Source organism: Columba livia, chromosome 18 (genome assembly GCF_036013475.1).
Source record: "Columba livia isolate bColLiv1 breed racing homer chromosome 18, bColLiv1.pat.W.v2, whole genome shotgun sequence".
Lineage (NCBI taxonomy): Eukaryota > Metazoa > Chordata > Aves > Columbiformes > Columbidae > Columba > Columba livia.
The window spans coordinates 6938799-6959390 of NC_088619.1; the positions used below are offsets into that span (position 1 = coordinate 6938799).

Consider the following 20592-nt stretch of genomic DNA (forward strand, 5'->3'; position numbering starts at 1 on the left):
GGACAGAGGCTGCATTCACAATGAGACAAAAGGAAGTAGGTGCTCAGCTCCCACCAAATATTTCTGGAGCCCTTGGAAACACTAGCCAGGGAACACGCTAGAAGAATTCCATGGAAAGTTTCTGCAGACCCAGAATTCAGAGGACAACCAGGAGCTGGTAGGACCAGCCAACTCACACACAACCTGTACACTGTCTCTGGGGTTGAAAAGCTAAACGTAAGTCCAAGTTTACGCTCATATTTTCTAGAGCACCAACAATCTTTGAGCTCCAAGGTTTTGAAAGATGTTTCATTTCAATCTTTCTTCATCCCAATTGTACAAATTGCCTTTGCTATGCAAACCCCAACCCCCTGCTTCTATGCAGAAGAAACTGCAGAGAATACAAGTCAACGAGGAGCCAAGTGACCAAAAAGCCCCATGCTGCCACAGCAACCTTAGATAGCTTGTTAAAATAATTTGCTTGTCATAAACACATAAACATCTGCAAAGTTTTGTTGTTTGCAAAATATTTTAGATGAGGCCCTTCGGTCCAGCTTTGTCTCCCAATATGTCTGGTAGCATCTTCATGCCAAGATAAAATGAAACAATTCAAGACAGTGAAATATTGATGCGTGTGACCCTACAGAAATCCAGGGAGCTTCTACACAGAGACCCATTCAGAAGACGAATTAAATGAATGGCCCGAATTCAACTAACCCAAAGGAAAGGAGCCCTCTCCCCAAGTCCTTCCTTTAAAACCTATAACAGATGTAAGAAAAATTGGGCCCAAAGAAGACTGAGCACAGGCTGCAATCCAAGACCAGCTGCTTCTTCCATTTATAGCCACATTCACTTCAGCTTCGTCGCAGCATCTTGGACAATACAAAAGTGTCTGTGTGCCTGTTTGTTTGCTGGAGGAGTAAAGAACACAACTGGCTTGCTGTCAAGTTTTGTTTTTCACTCACAACAATGTTTGATCTTCTCAAAACAAAGTTATCTCTCTATAATCTCAATTCAGTTCCTCAAGTCCTCTTACACAGTTTATAGAGTTGGCACCGTACCCAGCCTATGGTGTCCCTTCAACTACTGGCCAACAGAAACATCTCAGGCAGGGACAGAGGTCTAGAAATAGTTTAGAAAAATGATTTCTTAACTACAGAAGGTTCATCACCATTGCCATCGCTTCCCTCCCCCAGCCGACAACAGTCACAAAACGAGCGGCCAGGCCTTACTGCAAGAGATCAAAGCAAACTCTTTGTTTTATCTTGGTCAAGATAACGGATTTTATTTGCCTTAACAGCCTGTAGGATGATTAACCTAAATGTGAGAAATCTTGAAGATGCCAAAGGAGTTGATGGTCGGGAAGCATGTTCCCCAGCACGACCGCCATGGGCTCCAGATGTGCAGATACCGCAAGATAAACAGAGAAACTCTTGAGTCTGGTTCCTACACGCCATCCTCAGCCAGGGCTGCATCTCCCATCACCTTCCAGTGTCACTTATCCGTATGCAATGACATTAATGCACAACCCAGCCCACAGGCCCAACAGAGCAATGGAAGAGACCCAGCAGGTCCTTAAGCCCAGCACCAGGAGGACTCTGCAGCTCAGCATCCTTGGATTCGCCCTCTCCTGGTCTCAAATGAGGCAACACAAGGAACTGGGAACCATAAGGTTTCCTATGGGAAACTATTCCTTCACATAATGAATCTCCACTGGGGACATCACTGCGTTTCCTACAGGCCCTCAGGGACTTCCAACAGGGCAAACTAACTCTCTGTGTGATTGCACTGGAGGCTGGGGACAGGCAGGGTGAATCCTGCACAGCTGGAGAACCCACGTGGACTGTGATGGCATCTGTATAAACTGTGCCCATGCAGACATGAAGAAGGAGACACATGAATGTCAGTGCCACTGGAGATGAACACAATGTAATGTGTTTGGGAACAGCGCTCCCAGGGGCATAAAGACCTGCAGCAGAAGTACCATCACATCTGCATCACCTGGCCTCCTTCCTGACACCTCAGTGCTCAAAATACATCTCCCAAAAGGAACTGAGGTGTGCTGGCTGCTCCTTGAAGAGCCAGGGACACAGCACACGGTAACAGGGGAAAGCAGAAAGCACTCAGCCCTCCCTGTGCGTGTGGCACCCGGGTCAGGCAGCGACTCTGCGATGGGATACGACCGTCTCCTCCACACACATTCCTGCTCCTTCATTGCAAGTCACTGGCTCTGCAGCTCTCCATTTTTCCAGTTTATCTCATTTTTGGCACCTGACTTCACAAACTACGACTCCGCATTTCTCACTCAGCCCTTCCATTTGGTATCTCGGGCTGTAGGCACTTTCCCATTAAAAATAATAACAACAATTTAAAAAAAGACAGACTACCCGTAATCTAGCCCAAATGTGTCAGCTGGTTTTAAGGAAATGTTTCCCTACAGCTTTAATCATTTTGCACAGTTAAATTGCAGTGCAGCTCGGGGAGCTGGAAATGATTACTCACTGCATCTCCACTCAGCCATGGCCTCTTCATTGCAGGGAACATCACTGTATTAATAGTTGCCCAAATCCCTCTAACCCCCACCTCCAGCACTGCACCCTTCCAGGACAGCATAGAAGAAAAGTTGCCTTTTAAAATCTTAGCTCAACTCTAAAGGAGCGTCTAAAATAGCAAGTGCTAAAGAAAAGGCTTCCCTAGGGGTCCAAGGCTGGAAAAAAGTGTGAAAAAATTGAATTGCTTCACTCTCCTGCTGCCATCCTGCTTGTTCTGCAGCAAAATAGGAGGAGGGGACCTTTTGAGGTGAACACTCCTTTTGTTAATTTTATCTGCCTTGATTTACCTTAACAAGCTCCAGAGCATCCTTGCAAGAAAGGACCATCCAGGAGAACTGTGGCCCTTCCAGTTGTCAAGATCTGGAAAATGGGGTGAAAGCAGGAGCAGACAGCAGAGCCTCAGTGGAGAGCCTGTCTTGCTGGCAGTGTGAGGACTCGGAGAGAACAGGGATGGGGAGGAATATTTCTTGTTCTTCTGCCCCATGAAGACACCTCCTACCCTCCTTCCACCTTGAGAACTACAGCTCTGGAACAGGCTGAGCCCACAACACTAGCCACACCACCCTAATGCAGCTCAGTGCTATAGTTATTCTGTTCCTTTGTGGTTTGCTCTGAACTGCTGAGCTCTCAGTGATTGCCCTTCTCCTCCAACCAAGCCTACACAACACACTGTCCTGCACAACATGCTGTCCTGCATACCTTCAGCAGTGGGCCCAGGGGTTAAGGGCAAGACGGCTGAGCCCCAGCAGCTGGGGGAAGGCAAGTCCCAGCACAGGGCTGAGGGCAGCTGGAGGCAGCTGCCTGCATCCCCTGCTCAGCTGTTCGTGCCGGAGAGCCACCAAGCAACAGGATCGAGGGGCATCCAGCACCACAGGAGCATCTCTCAGCTGCAGGACTTCACACCATGTGTTGCCTCTGCTGCAGACATCAGGGAGCCAACGGTTTCACTTGGGGGGCTGTGGTGGGGCCAGAGCTGCAGCGGAGCTGGTGAGTGTTGGCAACGTGCCTCCACCCATCCACAGGGCTCCCTGAGGGTCCCTGCGCAGCCTCCCCAAAACTCCTCCATGCGTTTAAGCCATTGACAAGGACAGATGCCATCCACCCACCCAGCATTACCCCAGGGTGGTGTCATGGACCACAGGGAGGAATGCCCTGAAATGGGGTCCTGCATGAGAGCAGCCCAAGGCAACCTCAAGTCATGGTGATAGAGGAGGCTGGAGATGACCGGGAAGGGGACACAGGCTCTGGCAGCAACTCTGGGCTGTACATTGGTGCTGACATGGAGGGACAAGGAGCCAGCGCCCTCCCTGCCCCTTCCACTTTGGTTCCTGGCTCTCCTTGGATGCATTTAGACTGAAAGCCCCTTTTGTACCAGGACCAAGGGCTGGCTTGCTCTGCAAGACAGACCCCGGACAGCTGGGCTCTTGGAAAAAACTCATCCCGAGCAGCTGTCCTGGGCTTCTGGAGTCCTTTTTGATGGAAAGGGCCCTCCCTCTCCCTCCTCTAGGCAGCTGGGGGATTCAGCAGCTCAGATGGTCTTCTGCTCTTAAAGTGCCCAACAATCAGAGCTCAGGAAGATGCTCAGAGCAGCCCAAACCCAGCAGGATGAGGCCAAGCACCAACCTACAGAAGATTATGGGCCTCCTGGGCACCAAACACATGGCAGCTGGGGACAGAAAGCATGTGCAAGAGGCCCAGGCTGACCCCATCACTGGGCTGCTCTTGGAGCTCAGCCATAGCCAGCTGGAGTTGGATCAACCTGCTACAGGTGTTTTTCCACTCTTTAAAACCCACCTCGGAAAAGCCGCATCTAAACCATACACATGCACAGTGAGAGAAACCCGCTTGAGTCTTATGGGGTCAATATCAGCTCCACCACTGACTCCTGATTTGATTTGAGACCATGCACACATGCTGAAACCCAGCCACTCTGCAAACCCCATTACAGCCCTGTGACCCAGGAGAGGAGATGGAGCAAGGGACCATCCTGTGGTCCAGCTCTGGGGCCAGGCATGGACCTCCCAGGTCCTGGCTTGGCCACTGCACATCATCCCACAAGCCCTGTGGAGAGACTCAGGGTGGGGTGGGGAGGTGGTGGCCTCCAACCGACCGCTGCATCCCTCGCAGGAGAGGGTTTGTGGGTGATGGAGAACGGAAAAATAATTAACAGGCCAAAAAAGGAAAAAAAAATCTCCAACATAAGACAGAATAAATGATGGCTTGTGGGGGAGGGAAGCTGGATTTAATACGGGATTAATCAAGAACAAGATAGAGCTAATATAAGCCAGGGCTCCAGTTTAATAGTGGCTCTGGTCCATGATGTTATTACACTTTGGCTCCAAGGCCAAAAAAGCCGACTCCTGCTAATGAAGAGGCGGTTTCTGCCCCACAACTATAAGCAGCAACACTAAACAACAGGCCAACACAACATCTCTTCCCCAACCACCGCCTCTCCAGCACCTCCAAGGCTTTGCTAGATGCTGCACAGAGAGGTGGGTCCACACAAGGGGCTAGAGCTGGCAGAATTGTCATTTTCTGCATGCACCCAAGGTTTTGGCATTTTCTTTTTTATCTCCTTATAGACTTGATAGCATTTTTGATTCAAACTGACAGCTCTTTCAGCCACGATAAACCCCAGGATAACAGCCTCGTATGCAGACACATCTGAGCACAGATCCAAAACCAGCCTCGAAAGACATCACCATTGAAGCTAAAAGAGCAGGACACAATGCTCAGCTCTGAGCCCAAAGCAAGGGACAAAGACAGGTCTCAGCCAAGCAGCTGCCCAGAGCTGTACTCACCTTCTTCTCTCTTTGGTGGGCTCTCCATCAGCACTGGTGGTGGCTTTGGCTCTGCCTGGGGAGGCTGGGGGGCCAGGGGAGGCTCTGAGCTTTCCGCTTGCCGCACCGGTGGGGCTGGGACCTCGGCAGCCTTGGCTACCTGAATTTCCACACGCTTGGTGGCCGTGTCGGGCACAGGAGCGTTGGCTGTATCAGCTCTTCGCTGGGGCATCTCAGGGATCTTTGATGGTGGCGCCTCCACCCTCCGGAGACCCGGCTCCTGGGGTTTGCCGAGGGTGATCTCAGTCCTCCTTGGGGTGGGCTCGGGGGGTTTGTGCCCCAGCGCATCTGCTCTTTTCAGGCCAAACCTTGACAACCCTGAGGTGGAGTTCTCCACCTGCTTGGATGAGATGTCAATGGAGATTTCTGTTCTTCTGGACACTGGCTCGGGCAGTTTGGGTCCAGAGAGCTCCACTCTCCTCAGAGAGGGCTTGGGTGATCTTTGGGCTGTGGGGTCTGCATGTCGGGCAGATGGCTCCGAATTCCTGGCACCAAGTTCCTGAAACTTCTGTGTGGAGCTGGAGACGGTGGACCTGAGGAGGGGGTTCGGGGTCCGTCTTGGTGGGGTGGAGGAATTTGAAGACTGATCTACCTCCTCGACCTCAAAAGATCTTTTCAGAGCTGAAAAACATGAGAAGGAGTTCAGAATTTAGTTACCATCCAACTGAGCATCTCAAGAGAGGCTTGCAGATACTGCCTGAGGCTCAGAACCCCAGTCCTGCTTCTCTGCTCAAGAGTTCATAACCTCATTTAAAGCAGGTGGGGACAGAGAGCCAGGCTCTGTCTCTTCAGAAAAGTTATAAACCCAGTAACAAAGCTGGAACCAGAGCCAGAATATTCAGCCCCAGAGTAGGTTTCTACTCTCCCCACACTGCCCTCCATCCCATTCATGCTTGGAGGGGAGCAGGGGGCTCCATCGCAGCACGGCACAGGACTTGGCTCAGCCCGACTCCCAGTGCCTCCCCTTCCCTCCTGCATCCAAAGGATGCGCAGATAAACATAGGCTTCCCGGTGCCTGTTGCCAGCAAAGTCTAAGTCGGGAACGTGAGAACAATCCCAGGAGAACACCCAGTCCATATAAATACAGCAGCAAAAACAAAGGTGGCAGACAGAGAAGCTCATGTCCTTGAAAACAACCCTAGAGACCACCTGAGCCAAAAACTGAAGTGGCTTGAAAACATGAGACCCCAATGCAAAGAAGTGGCCAACCAGGAGGCCTTAGGGATATCCTAAAATCTAAACATCATCATTCCCATTTTGTCAACAGGGAAGTCAGAAGGCAAAGAAAGATGGATGCAACATCAGATCAGATGTTTAGATTCATGGTTGAAGAGGCAGGAGAGTCCCACCTTCACCAAGTCTCAGCACCGCACAGGATCTGTCCTTGTGCTCTCAGAGGTGGGTAAGAGCAGCAGAGGACACAGCCCAGGTGGGCACTGCCAGCTCCTTCATGGATGTGAAAACCTGCTCATCCCTCCTCCAGCCAGCCAGCTCAGCCTCATTTTATTCCCTTCAACAAAGCAGCCTAAAAAACCTCATGACAGATGCACCTGGAGGAAGAGTTTGAAAGTAAATGCTCTCAAGGAACCCAGTAGCAAAGGGAACGCTGGTGAGCATCTTTCTTTAATGAACATCCCTCTGGAAATACCTCAGTACCAAGTGGCTTGGAGATTTCTTTTTGACCCAATAATGAGCTTTGCCTACAAACAGCCTCGCTGACCTTTGGGTTTCATTGCATGAACCATCTCCATCATCTCAGCTCCTTTGAGTCCCCCTGCCAAAAGAAACGGTGGCATCATTCGGTGGCAATGCTGGAGCTGCTGCACGTGGCCCTTTCTTTTGGCCTCAAACCCCTTGAAGGGCCCCAAGTCCAGGGTAAACCCATCCAATGCGACCAGCACGGTCCTTCTGGAGCACAGCCATCCCCTGCCCTTATCGAAGGGCTGGACTAAATACAACACCCAAAAATGGCTTTTTTCCAGCTCTTTCTGCAGAAAGGAGAAAAAGGTCAAAGCCCAGACGCAAAAGGATTCAAAAAGCCTAAGGAAGAGCTGCAAAATTGTGATTACAGATGCAGGAGACCCAAGCCATCCAAATAATACCTCCTGTGCTGGTGCTGTGGCCCCAAGGGACAGCAAGAAGGTATCAAGCGGCTGGGCAGGGAACGGTCGCCCCAAGGGAGGGTTAGAAATGGCTCAGCACAGTTTCTGACAGCAAAATCACAAGGACTCCCACGTCCTGGTGGCGTTCCCTCCCCAACAGTGTCACTGCTTTGCCTGGGGACAAACCAAGATCTTTCCCACTCGTGGTTCTCTGTGGGATGGGATGCCCACCTCGTGCCTCTGGTTGCACAGAGATTTCAGTACCCAGCTTCTCCTACCAGCACATTTGGCCACTGCCCTGAGCCAAACATGGTTTGGAGACGAACATCCCATGCACAGGAGAGGGATGGTGAATCACAAGGTCTGTTTCCAGCCCCAAGACAGAGACCTGCCACCATGAGCACGATCCTCAGGGATGTCACCTTCAGCAATGGTGGCCCTTGGTGGGACCGAGCAGGGCCACAGCTCCCCTGCTTCTTGCACAGAGAAGACACAAGGACCTCAGGAAGCAAAACAGCTCTCTCTCTCAAAAAAAAAAAAAGGAGAAAAAGCTTAAAAATAGCCTGTCCTGCCCAGAGCCAAGAAAGGAAAGTAAACAGCCTCTGCTCCAGATGACCCTCCTCCCGGCTTCCTGCGGGAAGCTGCTGCATTGGTTACAGCAACGGGAGCTGCAGGCAGAGCAGCGCTGCAGGGCCCCCACCCCACGCCCACAGTGTCAGGGTCCCGCACCAGCAGTAGTGGCTGATGCTGCAGGTTCCCGTGGGGCTCTAGGTCTATATGTCCCCAATGCCCTGGGCTAAGGTGCCTCTGCCCCGAGCAGGGTCTGGGATGGCCACGCTGCAGGGTTATCCACACTATGATATTTCCCAGGGGATTTTTGGCACTAGCAGGGCTTCCCCAGCCCCACCAGCAGCATCCGATCTGGTGCTGGAGGCAGCTGGCAGGGAAACAGGTGGAGGTGCCAAGCATCGCCCTTTGTCCCCTTCCTCTGTGCTCCGGGGCAGGGGCATGAGCACAAACTGGTGTTACACTGACATACGCTTCCTTTTAACCAATTCCAAACCAATTCAGGCAGCTCTGGCTCAATCCACCATCACTGAAGGCAGCAGCTTCCCTCCCACAGCAGGGAAATCCTGGAACCCCCTAAAATGCAACTTCCAAGCACTTTCCTTTCAGATGCAGACTTTGCCTGTGACTGTCACACGCCCGGGCTGGGAACCCCTTGACACGGTGACCCTTGGGGGACAAGACCTTTGCAAAGCTCTCCAGGTAGTGGTGTTTTGCTCAGCATCACCAAGCTGCAGCCCCACTCCAAAGTGCCAGCCAGGCAGGAACAGCTTTTTAAAATACCAGTATTAATCCTGGCAGAGGAAGAAGGCACAGGCTTTCCTAGACAGACCTGATACAGGCAGCTCTGTCAGCTGTGCACAACACCCACAGTCTTGACCCAAACGGTGGTCCCTGCCAGCCAGGCGCTTTGGGGTGAGGAATGTGTGCCTTCATTCCCGTCTTGAATACTCCCCAAGCAAGAAGAGGCCTGAGAAGCCACAAAATATTTACGTGTCTTTCTATTTTGTGCTGCAGCGCTGGAGATGTCTGCTCAGCACAGCCGCTGCGTATTCCCGGTCACCCCATGGCCAAGAACCAGCAGGTCACACGCCACCAGTTAAAGTCGCTCTTTAGGGATCTTGCAAATTGGGAAGAGAGGGCAGAGGTCTGTGTCAAATCCCAGTAGCTCATACAACAGCCAAGACTTTTCCAGAGAAGTCACAAGCAAGTGGTACGGCTGGGGCCCCATATCTACACACTGCTCTCCCAGAAGCTAAGTCCCTCCTTGGGGGTCCCAGCCAAGCTAAGGGCACCCAGATGCCATGAAGAGCTCTGGCTCCTGCCCAAGGGCTCCCCATTTCCTGATGGTGAGCACCGAAGTTCCACAGCACATCATTCACCGTGGCTCAGCCCACTCCACAGCCCAGCTCTGGGCACCCCGTGGCACCCAGAGTGCATCAACAAGGGAACATCTGCTCCTTCTTTCTTCCCTTTTTAAACAGAATGTCCCAAGAAACAGTTGAGAGGGTGCTTTAGACAAGGAAACCTCTATGCAGAGAACACAGGAGGAGATCAAAATAAACAGCAAAGGATGTTGGCTCCTTCGGGACCCACTTCGCAACCGGAGCCTCGGGCTCTGCCGTGGCTGCAGCGCCCAACTGCTTCCCATTAAACATCCTCTGCCCCTCCCCTGGTCTCTGTAACCCAGGGGTTACGTTTGCTTGCTTGCTTAAGCACGGAAAGCTTTTCTTGGGTTTTTTTGACACATAAGAGCCTTATGGGACAAGGGCAGCCAGGCGCCCTGTTATTCCGCCCGATACAATGGGACCGTTTGAGAGCGCTGACTTTCTCTAAACTGCTACCAGATGGTCACCTCCTGTTCCCGGGGAGGAAAGAGGGGGAGGCTGCAGGTCTCATCTTTCAAGGAGCCCTTGGAAACCCAACACAGTATTAACCGCTCATGGCCCCTAAAGCTTCCCAGACCCCTGTCACCAGGCAGCAGGATGCTCATGGTGGTTTTCTGGCCCAATTTGACTGCAAAAGGTGTGTTCACCCAGGTTACCACGGGGCCATCTGGGTCTGGCTTATCCAAACCCAGCACTCATGATGCCACTGAATTGCTGCCGCCATCTGTAACAGAGGTGGGTGCATTTCAATGAGCTAAAGACTCAGTTATAGAGACAAGTAGGATGTTGTTCATGTATCTACAAAGTGTATACATATTGTATATATACATATCATATACATATACATAATATACATATCGTATATTAAACCCAGGGTCCCGCAGCCGAAGGGGAATGGGGCTGCACCCCTGCTGCAGGGCTACAGCAGGATATCTCTATCCCATCCTCAACAATAAGGTGCTCCCAACTGCACCGGGCCCCTCAGTGGAGTCAAAAACATGGGACTGAGAAGGGAAATCCACTGGCAGTGTGGGCAGCAAGAGATGCTACACACGCTGGCGGAGCTTTAAGAGTAAACTAAAAGCTTCAAAACAGCCTGAAAAAATCCCATCCTACACCCCAAGAAATGAAGGCAGGAAACTTTAAAAGCACTTTTCCCAAAGCTACTGGTCATCCAACGTAAGGGAGAAGTTTGGGCTGCTGGATCCCTTCCCTGTGTTTGTGCCAGGAGGTTTCACATTTTCCTTTTACCAATAAACCAACCTTATTGCAATACATACATATAAACACATATATATATAAATACAGAATGACAATCCGCTGCTGTGACGGGACTCTCAGGCTATCCTGTATGAGGTTATGAATAGTTTATGTACAAACAAATCATTTTTCTGACTCTACAAACAGCATTCAAAAGAAGTTGCAATAGATTGCATGGTCTGACACGAATTGTGTGTAGCAGATAACACTGGGAACATGCTGTCAATATGCAGTGCCTTCCTGGACTGTGCAAATGGCATTAAGAATTGAGTTATGAAGGAAATTTGGGGATAAATGCAAGTTCAGGGCTCTGACATTAACCAAAGCCTTTCAAGCAACGTTTCACTCACATGCAATAAGCCACAAAGACAACCAGAGCCAAATGCAGCAAACCTCTCATTTATCAGCAATGAACATGCAAAAGCAAAGTCAGGACTAAGAATAGAAAAAAATAACATCCACACTCAGATTAATTCAAAATCCCAGCTTTCCAGTCCCTATAATGCAGTTCTAGAAAGATTTTAGCTTTGATTCTCCATTACACTTTGGTTTATATAACCATTAACCCTCGGCAAAATGCTTCCAGATCAGACCAGTATATTTTACATCCCTTATATTAATTTCATACTTGTACAGAAAATTACATAAAATACAGGGTATCCAGCCCAGCAGATTGCATTACTGGCTCTCTGCAGCTTTTTCCTCTGGTCTGTGCTCCAGTTTCTTTTCATAAGGGGAGGAGGAAGGAGGGAAATAAATCTCTGTGCCTCCCAGGGGACTGCAGATTTGGTTTGGTTCACTAATATTTCTAAAATGCCTTAAAAGTATTACCCAGAAGGCAAAAGCTCGATGCAGATGGTCATGCAGATCCCAGACCATCCTGTGCTACCAGCTGGGGTGCTGGTACCACACTGGTGTAAGAAGCCATAAGCACCCAGACGACGTCCCCATGAGTCATGACTCCCAACGCCCACGCAGGGGACGTCAAGAGTGACTCAGGTGGGCGACCTGCCTTGGTGGTGGGACTGGGTGATTAAATCATTAAGTGATTAATTCTCTGCTTGAGAAGACGCTCTGATGAGTGGTGTTGCAATGCGCTGGTTAAAAAGCTACAGAAAAGGGTAAATTAGTAAAAGCAGCTGAAGGAAGGAGGCGTTCAGGCCCGCGGTGCTGCCCGCTGATTGTTGGTGCCACCACAGCCAGCTCTGGCACCTGTGTTGGTGGGGACATCCAGCACCACAACGCGAGTAGATGTACAAACATCCTGACTGTGGCAGAGGGCAGAACCCTCTTCCTTTCTCCTCCCTGGTAAAATAAACATGCCTTTAAAAATTAAAAAAAAAATCCATTCTTTTCACATTTTTCCATCTTTGCGCTTTCAACGTCCAGACAAAATAAAGATGCAGCCCCACCCCCAGCCCTCACCATGCTCCTTCCCACCCAAACCAGCCCAGGTGGCCAGTGCCAGCATGGTGCCATGTGCCGATGTTCTCACCACTAACCCAGCCCAGACTCCTGGGGCTGGGACAAGCTGGATACGACCCAGCTCACCAGGAGTAAGGGCCACACCATTTTGTGATGCTTACTCAAACTGCCACCTCTACTGCTGGGCGGACAGTCGCACAGACCAATGTGGTCACAGTGTCTCCGGCCTTGCAATCGTGCCTGACGTTGATGGTACCAACACCCAGTCCAGCACGTGTCCCCAGCGCCAGCTGAGGAGCAGAAGCACCACATGGGGATGTCCCCACCTGAGGATGGATGCAGGGGGACAGACATTCATGATGTCTCACCTTTTGGCATGCAAACGAGCCAAGAGCCAGCTTGGATGGACCCTGCTCTGAAGGTGTCCCCAGGAGCCCCAGGTGCTGATCTCCATCCAACAACCTTGCAAAAGCAATCACGGTAAAAGCCTGAGTCACAGCCATCAGGAGATAAAGAGTTCTTATTAATCTGCAGGCAGCCTTTCAGAGTAAGTTGGGGATAATAATAAACTCTTAATTGCTCAAGAGCTACTCCTCACCAGCACCCTCTGTGCAGCAAAGAGGGGAGCGAGGACGGCTCTCCTGCACCAGCACAGAGAGTGGGTGCAAACTGCCGACCTCGCCACAGGCAAAGGAGAAGGGTGTCAGGACCAAAGAGCACCTTCCAAGTACAAAACAAGAGGTTGCCAGGACACAACCCTGGCCCAAGGCTAAAGAGCACAACAGGGCAGCCCACCCCAGTCCCACAGAGAGGTCCCCTGATGGACCCTGACCCCCACCAAACAGGCACATTCCCATCAAGAATTGGACCCGGACCCAGTGACTCATTTTACAGGCTTCAAACAATTTTAACCAGGATTTAGGGTCACTTAGCCTGTTGTGTCCATGTCCCACCTCTAAAGACCAAGAAGGTGCCAGAGCTCACTGCAGCAGGAGCAGGGAAGGAGGTCAGGAGAGGGAAAGAGCCTGATAATGGTCCTGCAGAAAGACGTTGCCTTAAATATCAAATATCAGAGTTAGAAACATGAATATCTGGAACAATTATGGGCTCTGAAGTCCCCATTATTGTCTTTGGATTTATGACAAGCTCCAGCCCAGGCTTTTGCAGCTGCTGTCTGGGTCCTGGCTCCTGGGAAAACGGGCTCAGCAGCTCCCTGCAAGGACAGGCTGCAAAACAGAAAATAAACCAGCACCCAGACATTGTGGCCACAAGACACCCAGAGGTGCTATGACTCCCACTTAACGGTAGGTTTACTGGTGTGTATTGGCCAAGAGATGCAGACATGGTCACCCAAATGTGTTAGGTATGACCCAACATGTTCTAGAGATGTTTCCTACCGACTCCACTGCCATAAAGTACCAACAGGCAGCAAGCAAAGAGTAAAGCTAGAGAACGACTATATTTTAGGTGAGCTTCTTACTACAGGAAAGATGCTACCAAGATCCCAGAGACCAGCAAGTACTTGGAAGAACCAGTATGGTGTACAGGCTCCAAAACCTTGACTCACCTCCAGGCACCACCAGCACTCTTGCACAGCCAAAGCAGCTGCCCTGGCCCTGGTGTAAAGACTCTCTCTCTGTCCCTTCCCATCAAGCTACTTTTGAAAGGTTTCTTTATGATTAGCACAACACTGGGCTCACTTTGCCCAAGACTGATCTCAAATGGGCAGCAAGAGCTCACCTGTACCAGCCAGCGCTGGAAACCCTCCATGCTGACACAGAGCCAAGGACACTGTGCTCCGTGCTGCAGTGGCTGCCCGTCCCGGAGGACATGCAGCCCAGCCCTCCTTGCACAAGATGACTATAAACAACGACCTTTGAATGATCCTACATCCTAACCGGGGCCAGAGGCTACCCCCAGAGCTCGGCTCACGTGGACCAAGAGATCCACATCCTGTTCTTCCCTTTCCCACTCGCTCACAACCTTTTTATTCCCAAGGAACTAAATATACGTAGGGAAAAAAACAACCCGCAACAGCAGGTCCCTGCTGCCGTAACCAGGCAGATGCGATTTTTCCACTCTGCGCACGAAAAATCCAGTCCTGACAGAACTTCTGCTGGGGAAGACGCAACTCTGGCCTTCCCATAGGCACCTTCCCCCAGCTCCTGCCTCTTCCATCACACACGGATTTGGCAGAAAACTCCCATAAACTCCATCCTTTTGTCTCAGATTCAGAAATATAGATAGAAAGAGTAGAAAAAAGAGAGAAAACTCTCTGGAGCACCTGTAAATCTCGTCTTTGAGGATATCAGAGGTGACTTGCTGTCTCAGAAGGGCACGCTGCATCCATCAGCTGGGAGAGCAATGTTGGCTCTACCCACACTTGGCTGGTGATAAAGAATACCAGAAGGGACTCATTGTCGTGTAATTTTTTGAAGACAGCCCAGGAAATCCAACAATTGACACTGAGGAGCTTTGTTTCACTCCTAAGCTTGAGATGACGCAAGATATAACCTGAAAGAACTTTTTCGTCTCCTTCTCCAGGTGTTGAACCTGCAGACATGGGACCATTAGTCACAGACCCAGTCTCCCAGCCTAGTCACATAAGCCCAGGTGAGCATTGATCCTAGAAACCCACAGCAGGGCTTACAGGAGACACCCTGAAGCCAAGTGAGATGCTTACACAAAAACAAAGCACATCCCCTCTCTGAGGCTTTTCATAATATTGAATTCAAGCCATATCACCCACATAACATTGTGACCATCCCTTTGGCACGTTCCTGCTAATATTAGCAGCAGGGCTGAGTCCCAGCATCCGCAGCACGCAGCAGCAGCTGCTCCGCAGGGCAGCAGCCCGGGGGATGCACCGCGGCCATGCGGCACAGAGACATCCCAGGCATTCGCTCAAGGAAATTTTAAGGACGAGCCCATAAGATTCATGCATGTAGAAAAGCCTGTTTCTATTACAGCACCCTGCTGAAAACAACCTGGCTAATGTTTTGTTTGTTTGTTTTTAACAACACGACTTAGCACAAGTCAGTATCTCACTGAGACAAAGTCTTTGGTTGAAATACTACAAATACCACGCGTTGGGTGGTGCAACAAGTATGTGTCTGTATGAAAAAAGATCCAATAGTGGAGCAGAAAACGAAACAAAACAAAACAAAATCACAACAAAAAAAACCAAACAACTAGAATAGCCTTCCTATGAGCACTGACATGTCCGGGCAGGGCTGGAGGATCCCTGTCCTCAGCACCCAGCTCCACGCAGCTCTGACCACAGTGCTGCCAAGCTCACCCACCAGCGAGCACACACACCCCGGGGGGAGCTGGGCTGTGGGGAATGGGTAAATCAGGGACTAATGACCATTGCCAATGTCTGTGTCGTGGTTTCCGCCAGAGCAAAGCTGCAAGCCTGTGTCCCTCCAGGTTCTAGCTCCGGACATCACGTTGAACCCCACCGCACCACTCGCTGCTCTATGCGCTTACAGCTCCACTCGGCATTTACCATTTACCATCATCCACAGCTTGCACCCGCTATGATATTTTGTGTTTCAACATTATGAGGAAATTAATCTGGTGTCGACTGACAGTATTGGGAAAGGTAAAGAGCACTCAGCATCACAGCTGCCAACTCACCATCAGTGATTGCCCAAAAAAATGGGCCTTGGTTACCCCTGGGACCCTGCTTGGCAGCAGCCACATCTCATGGGGATGAGGGACTGGTGCAGATCTCTTCCGTCTTACCACCAGGCAGTAGATTATGAGTGCACTGTGCTTTCAGTCCTTAGCAGGAAGATGGGTACCACGTTACAGAGCTATCTTTGGGCATCATTGCAACCAACGCTGCAAGTAGGAGCATCCGCCCCTCTCTGCAGTCCAACATCGCAGACACTGGCACTCCCGCATCACCCAACGTGAACAGGATCAGGATGGTTTGGGGTTTACACAATGCTAACACACCGTACAAGCATCCCACCACCCAGACTGATTTACTGCTACAGGATTCCTTTCCTGCGCTCAGAGGTCTGTGTCTGAGAGTGCGGGAAGCTGAGACACCCACAGCCCCCTCTGAGGCAGAGATGAGCTTGGGAAGTGCTGCCACAACCACAGCGGAACCAGCCACGTTTCCCAAAAACCTGTCAAAATCTATAAACCCAGGGGCAGAACTATTACGCTCTGTAAATCCTAGCAAACCACAGGCCTAATTATGATCTTTCCCCATCAGAGATGAGGAAGCTTTGTCAGTCAAATAGGCAGAATTAGTGCCCTCCCCGCAGGACCTGCTGGCTCAGGACAAGGTGGACACACATACTGCTGCCTAGATGTGACATCCTTATTGCATCATCAGGCACAAGGAAGAATGTGCTCTGCTGTCCTAGTGTTTCCCTCTCACATGTTGCTTTGATTTGGAAACTAAACTGGAATCGAGTATCTCGTACTCCTTTCCCCCTGCCAAAGGGCCCTGGCATCCTCCTCATGCTCACAGAGGCTGGCAGCTCCCACACCACCAGCCCACAGCCGAGCCTGCAACTCCCTGCCCTCTGCAACCCAGTAGCTACAAGAAACCCACCCGTCCTATGCCAGGGAAGGATGCTACAAGGAAAGCAGACAGGGATGCTAGGAGGAAAGCAGGCAGGAACAAGCAGGGTGATTCGAGAGGGCAGGCAGTGTGTGACTGGCAAGAACAAAGAGGGCTCTGGCTGCTGGATGATCTGGTGTTTCTGCCCAGTAATATTTTTTGGCTGATCTTTCCTGCTTGGCCATGGGCTGCCTGGGGCTCAGATACCCACCCAGCAGACACGAACACTGCATCTCCTGCCCTACAGGCTAGAAATTAATTGCCTTGTTCTTGTGAAGCTGCTGTGCAACTCAGAGAACTAATTAAATTGTGGAACAGTAGCCTGGATCCCTGCTCAAGGGCAGGGCTGCAGATGCACAGAGCTTTCCCCAGCCTCTCCCTCTGCACAGACAGCAACTATAAAGTGCTCCATGGACTGAAAAAAATCGCACTGCGGAGCAGCTTGGTGCCACCAAGGAACACACACAGCCCAAACAAGCAGCCCTGGGGCTCACGGCAGAGCCTTTATCATATCCAAGTAGGGAATTACTCATTCTTCAGAGATTTAAATGCAATTGGGGCAGGGCAGAGCGAAGAGACTAATTACATCAGCACTTGGGAGCCCTGTGGTGGGGAAGCTCACAAGTCCCGAAAGAACAGTTACAAAGGCACTGTTGAATCCCAAGTGCCAAACTGATAGTGGTTTGGGGTTGCTCTCTGTGTGTCCACTCTCGTCAGCCCCAGTCTTCCTGTGGGACGTGACTTCCCTCAGCCTCCTGCTAAACCCTCCACTCCAACTTTGGCTGAAGAATGCCCAGGGGCTAAAGAAAGCCCAGGGGCTGGAAAAAGAGGACATAAACACAGCTAAACCTTATGACGAGGGCTCGAGAGACCCCAGCTCTGCCACCCGTTTCCTGCTTGACCTGGAAGAGGAACCCTTGTGCTCTCAGCTTCCTCAGCTCCCCAGCAGGAAAAACACCACTGGGCTCCTTCCCAAAGGCAAGGCTGAATTCAGCAGGAGGCGGTGAGGCCGTCTCAGCCTATAGCTACACGCGCAGTCCCTGGATAAGTTTTCACTGCGGCCCCTAGATCTCCGCTATTTTTTTTTTCCAGAAACCACTGCACAAAGCTCAGTTTGGATCGCTGCCAGGATGTGCGAGTGCGTAGGGATGGAGCTGCTCTTCCAAAACTCTGCTCAGGAAGATGAGCTCCCCCGAGCCAATCTTTCAACGTCTGCTTCAAACCACCACCCCTGCACCCCTTTTCTGCCTGTCTCTAATTCTCATACCCATCTGGCAGCAGCACGCTTCTCTGCTAGCTTATTTTTTTTTGCCTGAAAAAGCCAGCGCACTGAGCAAGAACCACAGACGCCCGAGGAGAAGGCATCCCCGTCCGCATGCCAAGGGGATTGCAAGGAGATACTCCATCGGAGAGCAAGGCAATGCGATCGGGCAACTGGAGCTCTGCCACGGGACAACTGCAAAGCTTTCTAAGGCAGCAGCTCCTGCTACGGACATCTTTAAACTTGGGTTCACTATCCACCTCCCAGCTACTCTAGGGCTGTGTTTGCATCCAAAATCTGGGAGTCGACAGAAGAGCTGGTGCCTGAAGTTTTACAGACTGTGTCAAGCGTGTGTTTTCAGCTAAAAATCGACACAAACCAACTTGGGAAAGGCAGAAAAAGAAAAACATCCTGTAAGACCCTGCCTTAGCAGATAACACCCGAGCGCAACGCTGCTCCGAACAAAAGACACCGCAGCTCGGACAACTCCCGGTCCCGGGCTCCGGCGGTGTCGGGGGATGCGGCTTGGCCGCTGGTCGCCCCCGGGCACCCCCGCTCCTTCCAGCCCCACCCGCCCGGGTGCTCCGGGACCCCGGCACAGGCCGGATGCCCTAGGGCGGCAGCAGCGGGAAGAGCCGAGGGGCGGCCGGACCTTCGGGGGGGCTCAGCCCCGCTCCCCCCAGCCCAGCGCGGTGCTTGCGAGGGGCGCGGGCGGCTCCGCGCTGCCCAGCAGCAACTTCTACTTTTTCCCGGTTTAGTCCAAAAAAGCAGCATCCCCCCACCCCAAGGCTGAAACCCCCTCCGTCCCCAGGGCCACCCACCTTCGAAGTCGGAGATGATGCCCTCCAGGTGGGCGTTAACGGCCGGGTCGGCCATATCGGGGTGCGGGGCGCTGCCCCCCGGCTCTGCGGGGCGCGGGCGGGCGGGTACGCGCAGCCGCCGCCGCCTGCGGCCGAATGAATGGCGGAGGGCGAGCGGCTGCGGCCGCCCCCCGCCCCGGCGGGCACCCTGCCATGCCGCCCGGCCCGGCCCAGCCCGGCCCAACTCAGCCCGCCCCCCTCGCCGCGCACTGGCTGCTCCCCACGCCCGTCACACCGCCCCCCCCTCCGCGGAGCCGGCCCCTCCGGGGAAGCGGCGGGCGAGGACCCCGGGGGGCGGACGGGGCACCCGCGGAACCGGACACTGCCCCCCACCCGGGAGAACACAGCTTCGATGTGGTCCCGCATCCCCAGCAGAAAGCAGGGGCTGGAACCCGCACCCGGCGCTCACGGTCCTCCATCTACCCCGGGTAAGAGGTACCAGTCTTGGGCAGCAACCCAAGGATGCCCCACGAAAGGGGCAGCAGCAGCCGAAAGGAGGTGGGGGTGTTACTCCACTGATGTTTTCCAGCACTGATCACGCATTCACTTTTCAATATGCCCTTGTTTGGAAAGGAGCAACTCAGCCACCCTCCTCTCTTTTTATAATTTCTCAAAACCAAACCAGAGCACTAATGGCAGTGCTAACTCATCACTACCAAATGCAAGCCATTTCCACAGCCATCACCGCAGCAGCAGAAGAGGCTGCAAAACCTGCCCCAAAGCTGAGCGTGGGGCCAGGCTGCTCACCAGCCCGAGCCAACGAGGCAAGTGCCAGCTCTGGGCATCAACACCAACCCCTTCCACAGCCCTGCTGCCTTCTTTCCACCTCTTACACCCTCTCGGTTTGTGCAGCTCTTTGCTCATTATTCTCCCTTCCCATGTTGATTCAAATCCTGCCCTCTTGACCCTCTTTTCATCCTCCCCGCCCTGTGTATTAGTAGCAACATTTAAAAGTGATGATACCCACTGAAATGTGTCCAGGCACATCAACAGGAAAAGAAGAATTAATGGGCTGGGTTTTTAGTCCACTTTGGTTGAACCATAAAGAAAAATTAAGCTAAACAGTAGTACTGTTACCATCTGTTAGTGCAGAAAGTACATGCTTCATCACTTATGTCACACTTTTAATTTTACACTTCCAAAGTCTGCAAACACCACAGACTCCCCAAGAGTGTACATGAACCAGAAAATGAAACCAACAGCACCAATTTCCCAGTCAAGAAACTTTGGCTTAAAAAAAAAAGTCAAATATAAATCACTGCTGAGCTAGGTTTTCCATACTGTTAATAGCTTGAGGTTTTAATCCAAGGAAAGACATTACCTTAAAACATGAGAACTGCTTAAATAGTCTTGAGAATGCACCTTTAAAGCAGAGGTATGGTTTTTTCAGATAGATACAGTGGTTTTCCTCCCCTTTCACAGAGAACAGCGCTCAGCTCTCTCATTTCTTGCACTCCTCACAGTCAGAAACCAACGTACCGCAGCAGTGCAGAGGAAGGGGCTTTGCATCACTGCGCAGTCACGATGTGGAAATGTAAATGCCTCCCCATGCAAGACATTGTCTATAAAGCCACTGGTGCCTCAACAGCCCTCCCTGATCCCGATGCCTCAAAGGAGAATAGGAATGACCGCAGACCCGCTCAGCGCCCAGGTGGCATGTCCCTGCTGTCCCCACACGCTCTGCAGGGAGCGGTGACAACTGCCACCTTGCCCAGGAGCACATGCTGGCTAATTCACACCCGTGGCATTGATTTTTTTGAAAGAAAGTGGCTTTCT

The 20592-nt window shown here is 51.7% G+C and overlaps 1 protein-coding gene across 16 annotated transcripts in view; it reads right to left on the reverse strand.

Moving 5' to 3' along the window:
• The window catches only part of SEPTIN9 (septin 9), a 142529-nt gene that overhangs the window by 43376 nt on the left and 78561 nt on the right, over positions 1 to 20592 (reverse strand). For 10 of the 16 annotated variants that reach the window (XM_065034700.1, XM_021288573.2, XM_005503130.4 and 7 more), the window contains one exon: positions 5333 to 5992. In XM_065034700.1, the coding sequence (XP_064890772.1) occupies positions 5333 to 5543 (211 nt within the window). In that variant the 5' untranslated portion in view covers positions 5544 to 5992. Of the gene's footprint in view, positions 1 to 5332; positions 5993 to 7091; positions 7146 to 12481; positions 12507 to 18777; positions 18997 to 20592 lie in introns of those variants that run through there. The other 6 variants (XM_021288574.2, XM_065034698.1, XM_021288575.2 and 3 more) reach the window with 3 other exon arrangements.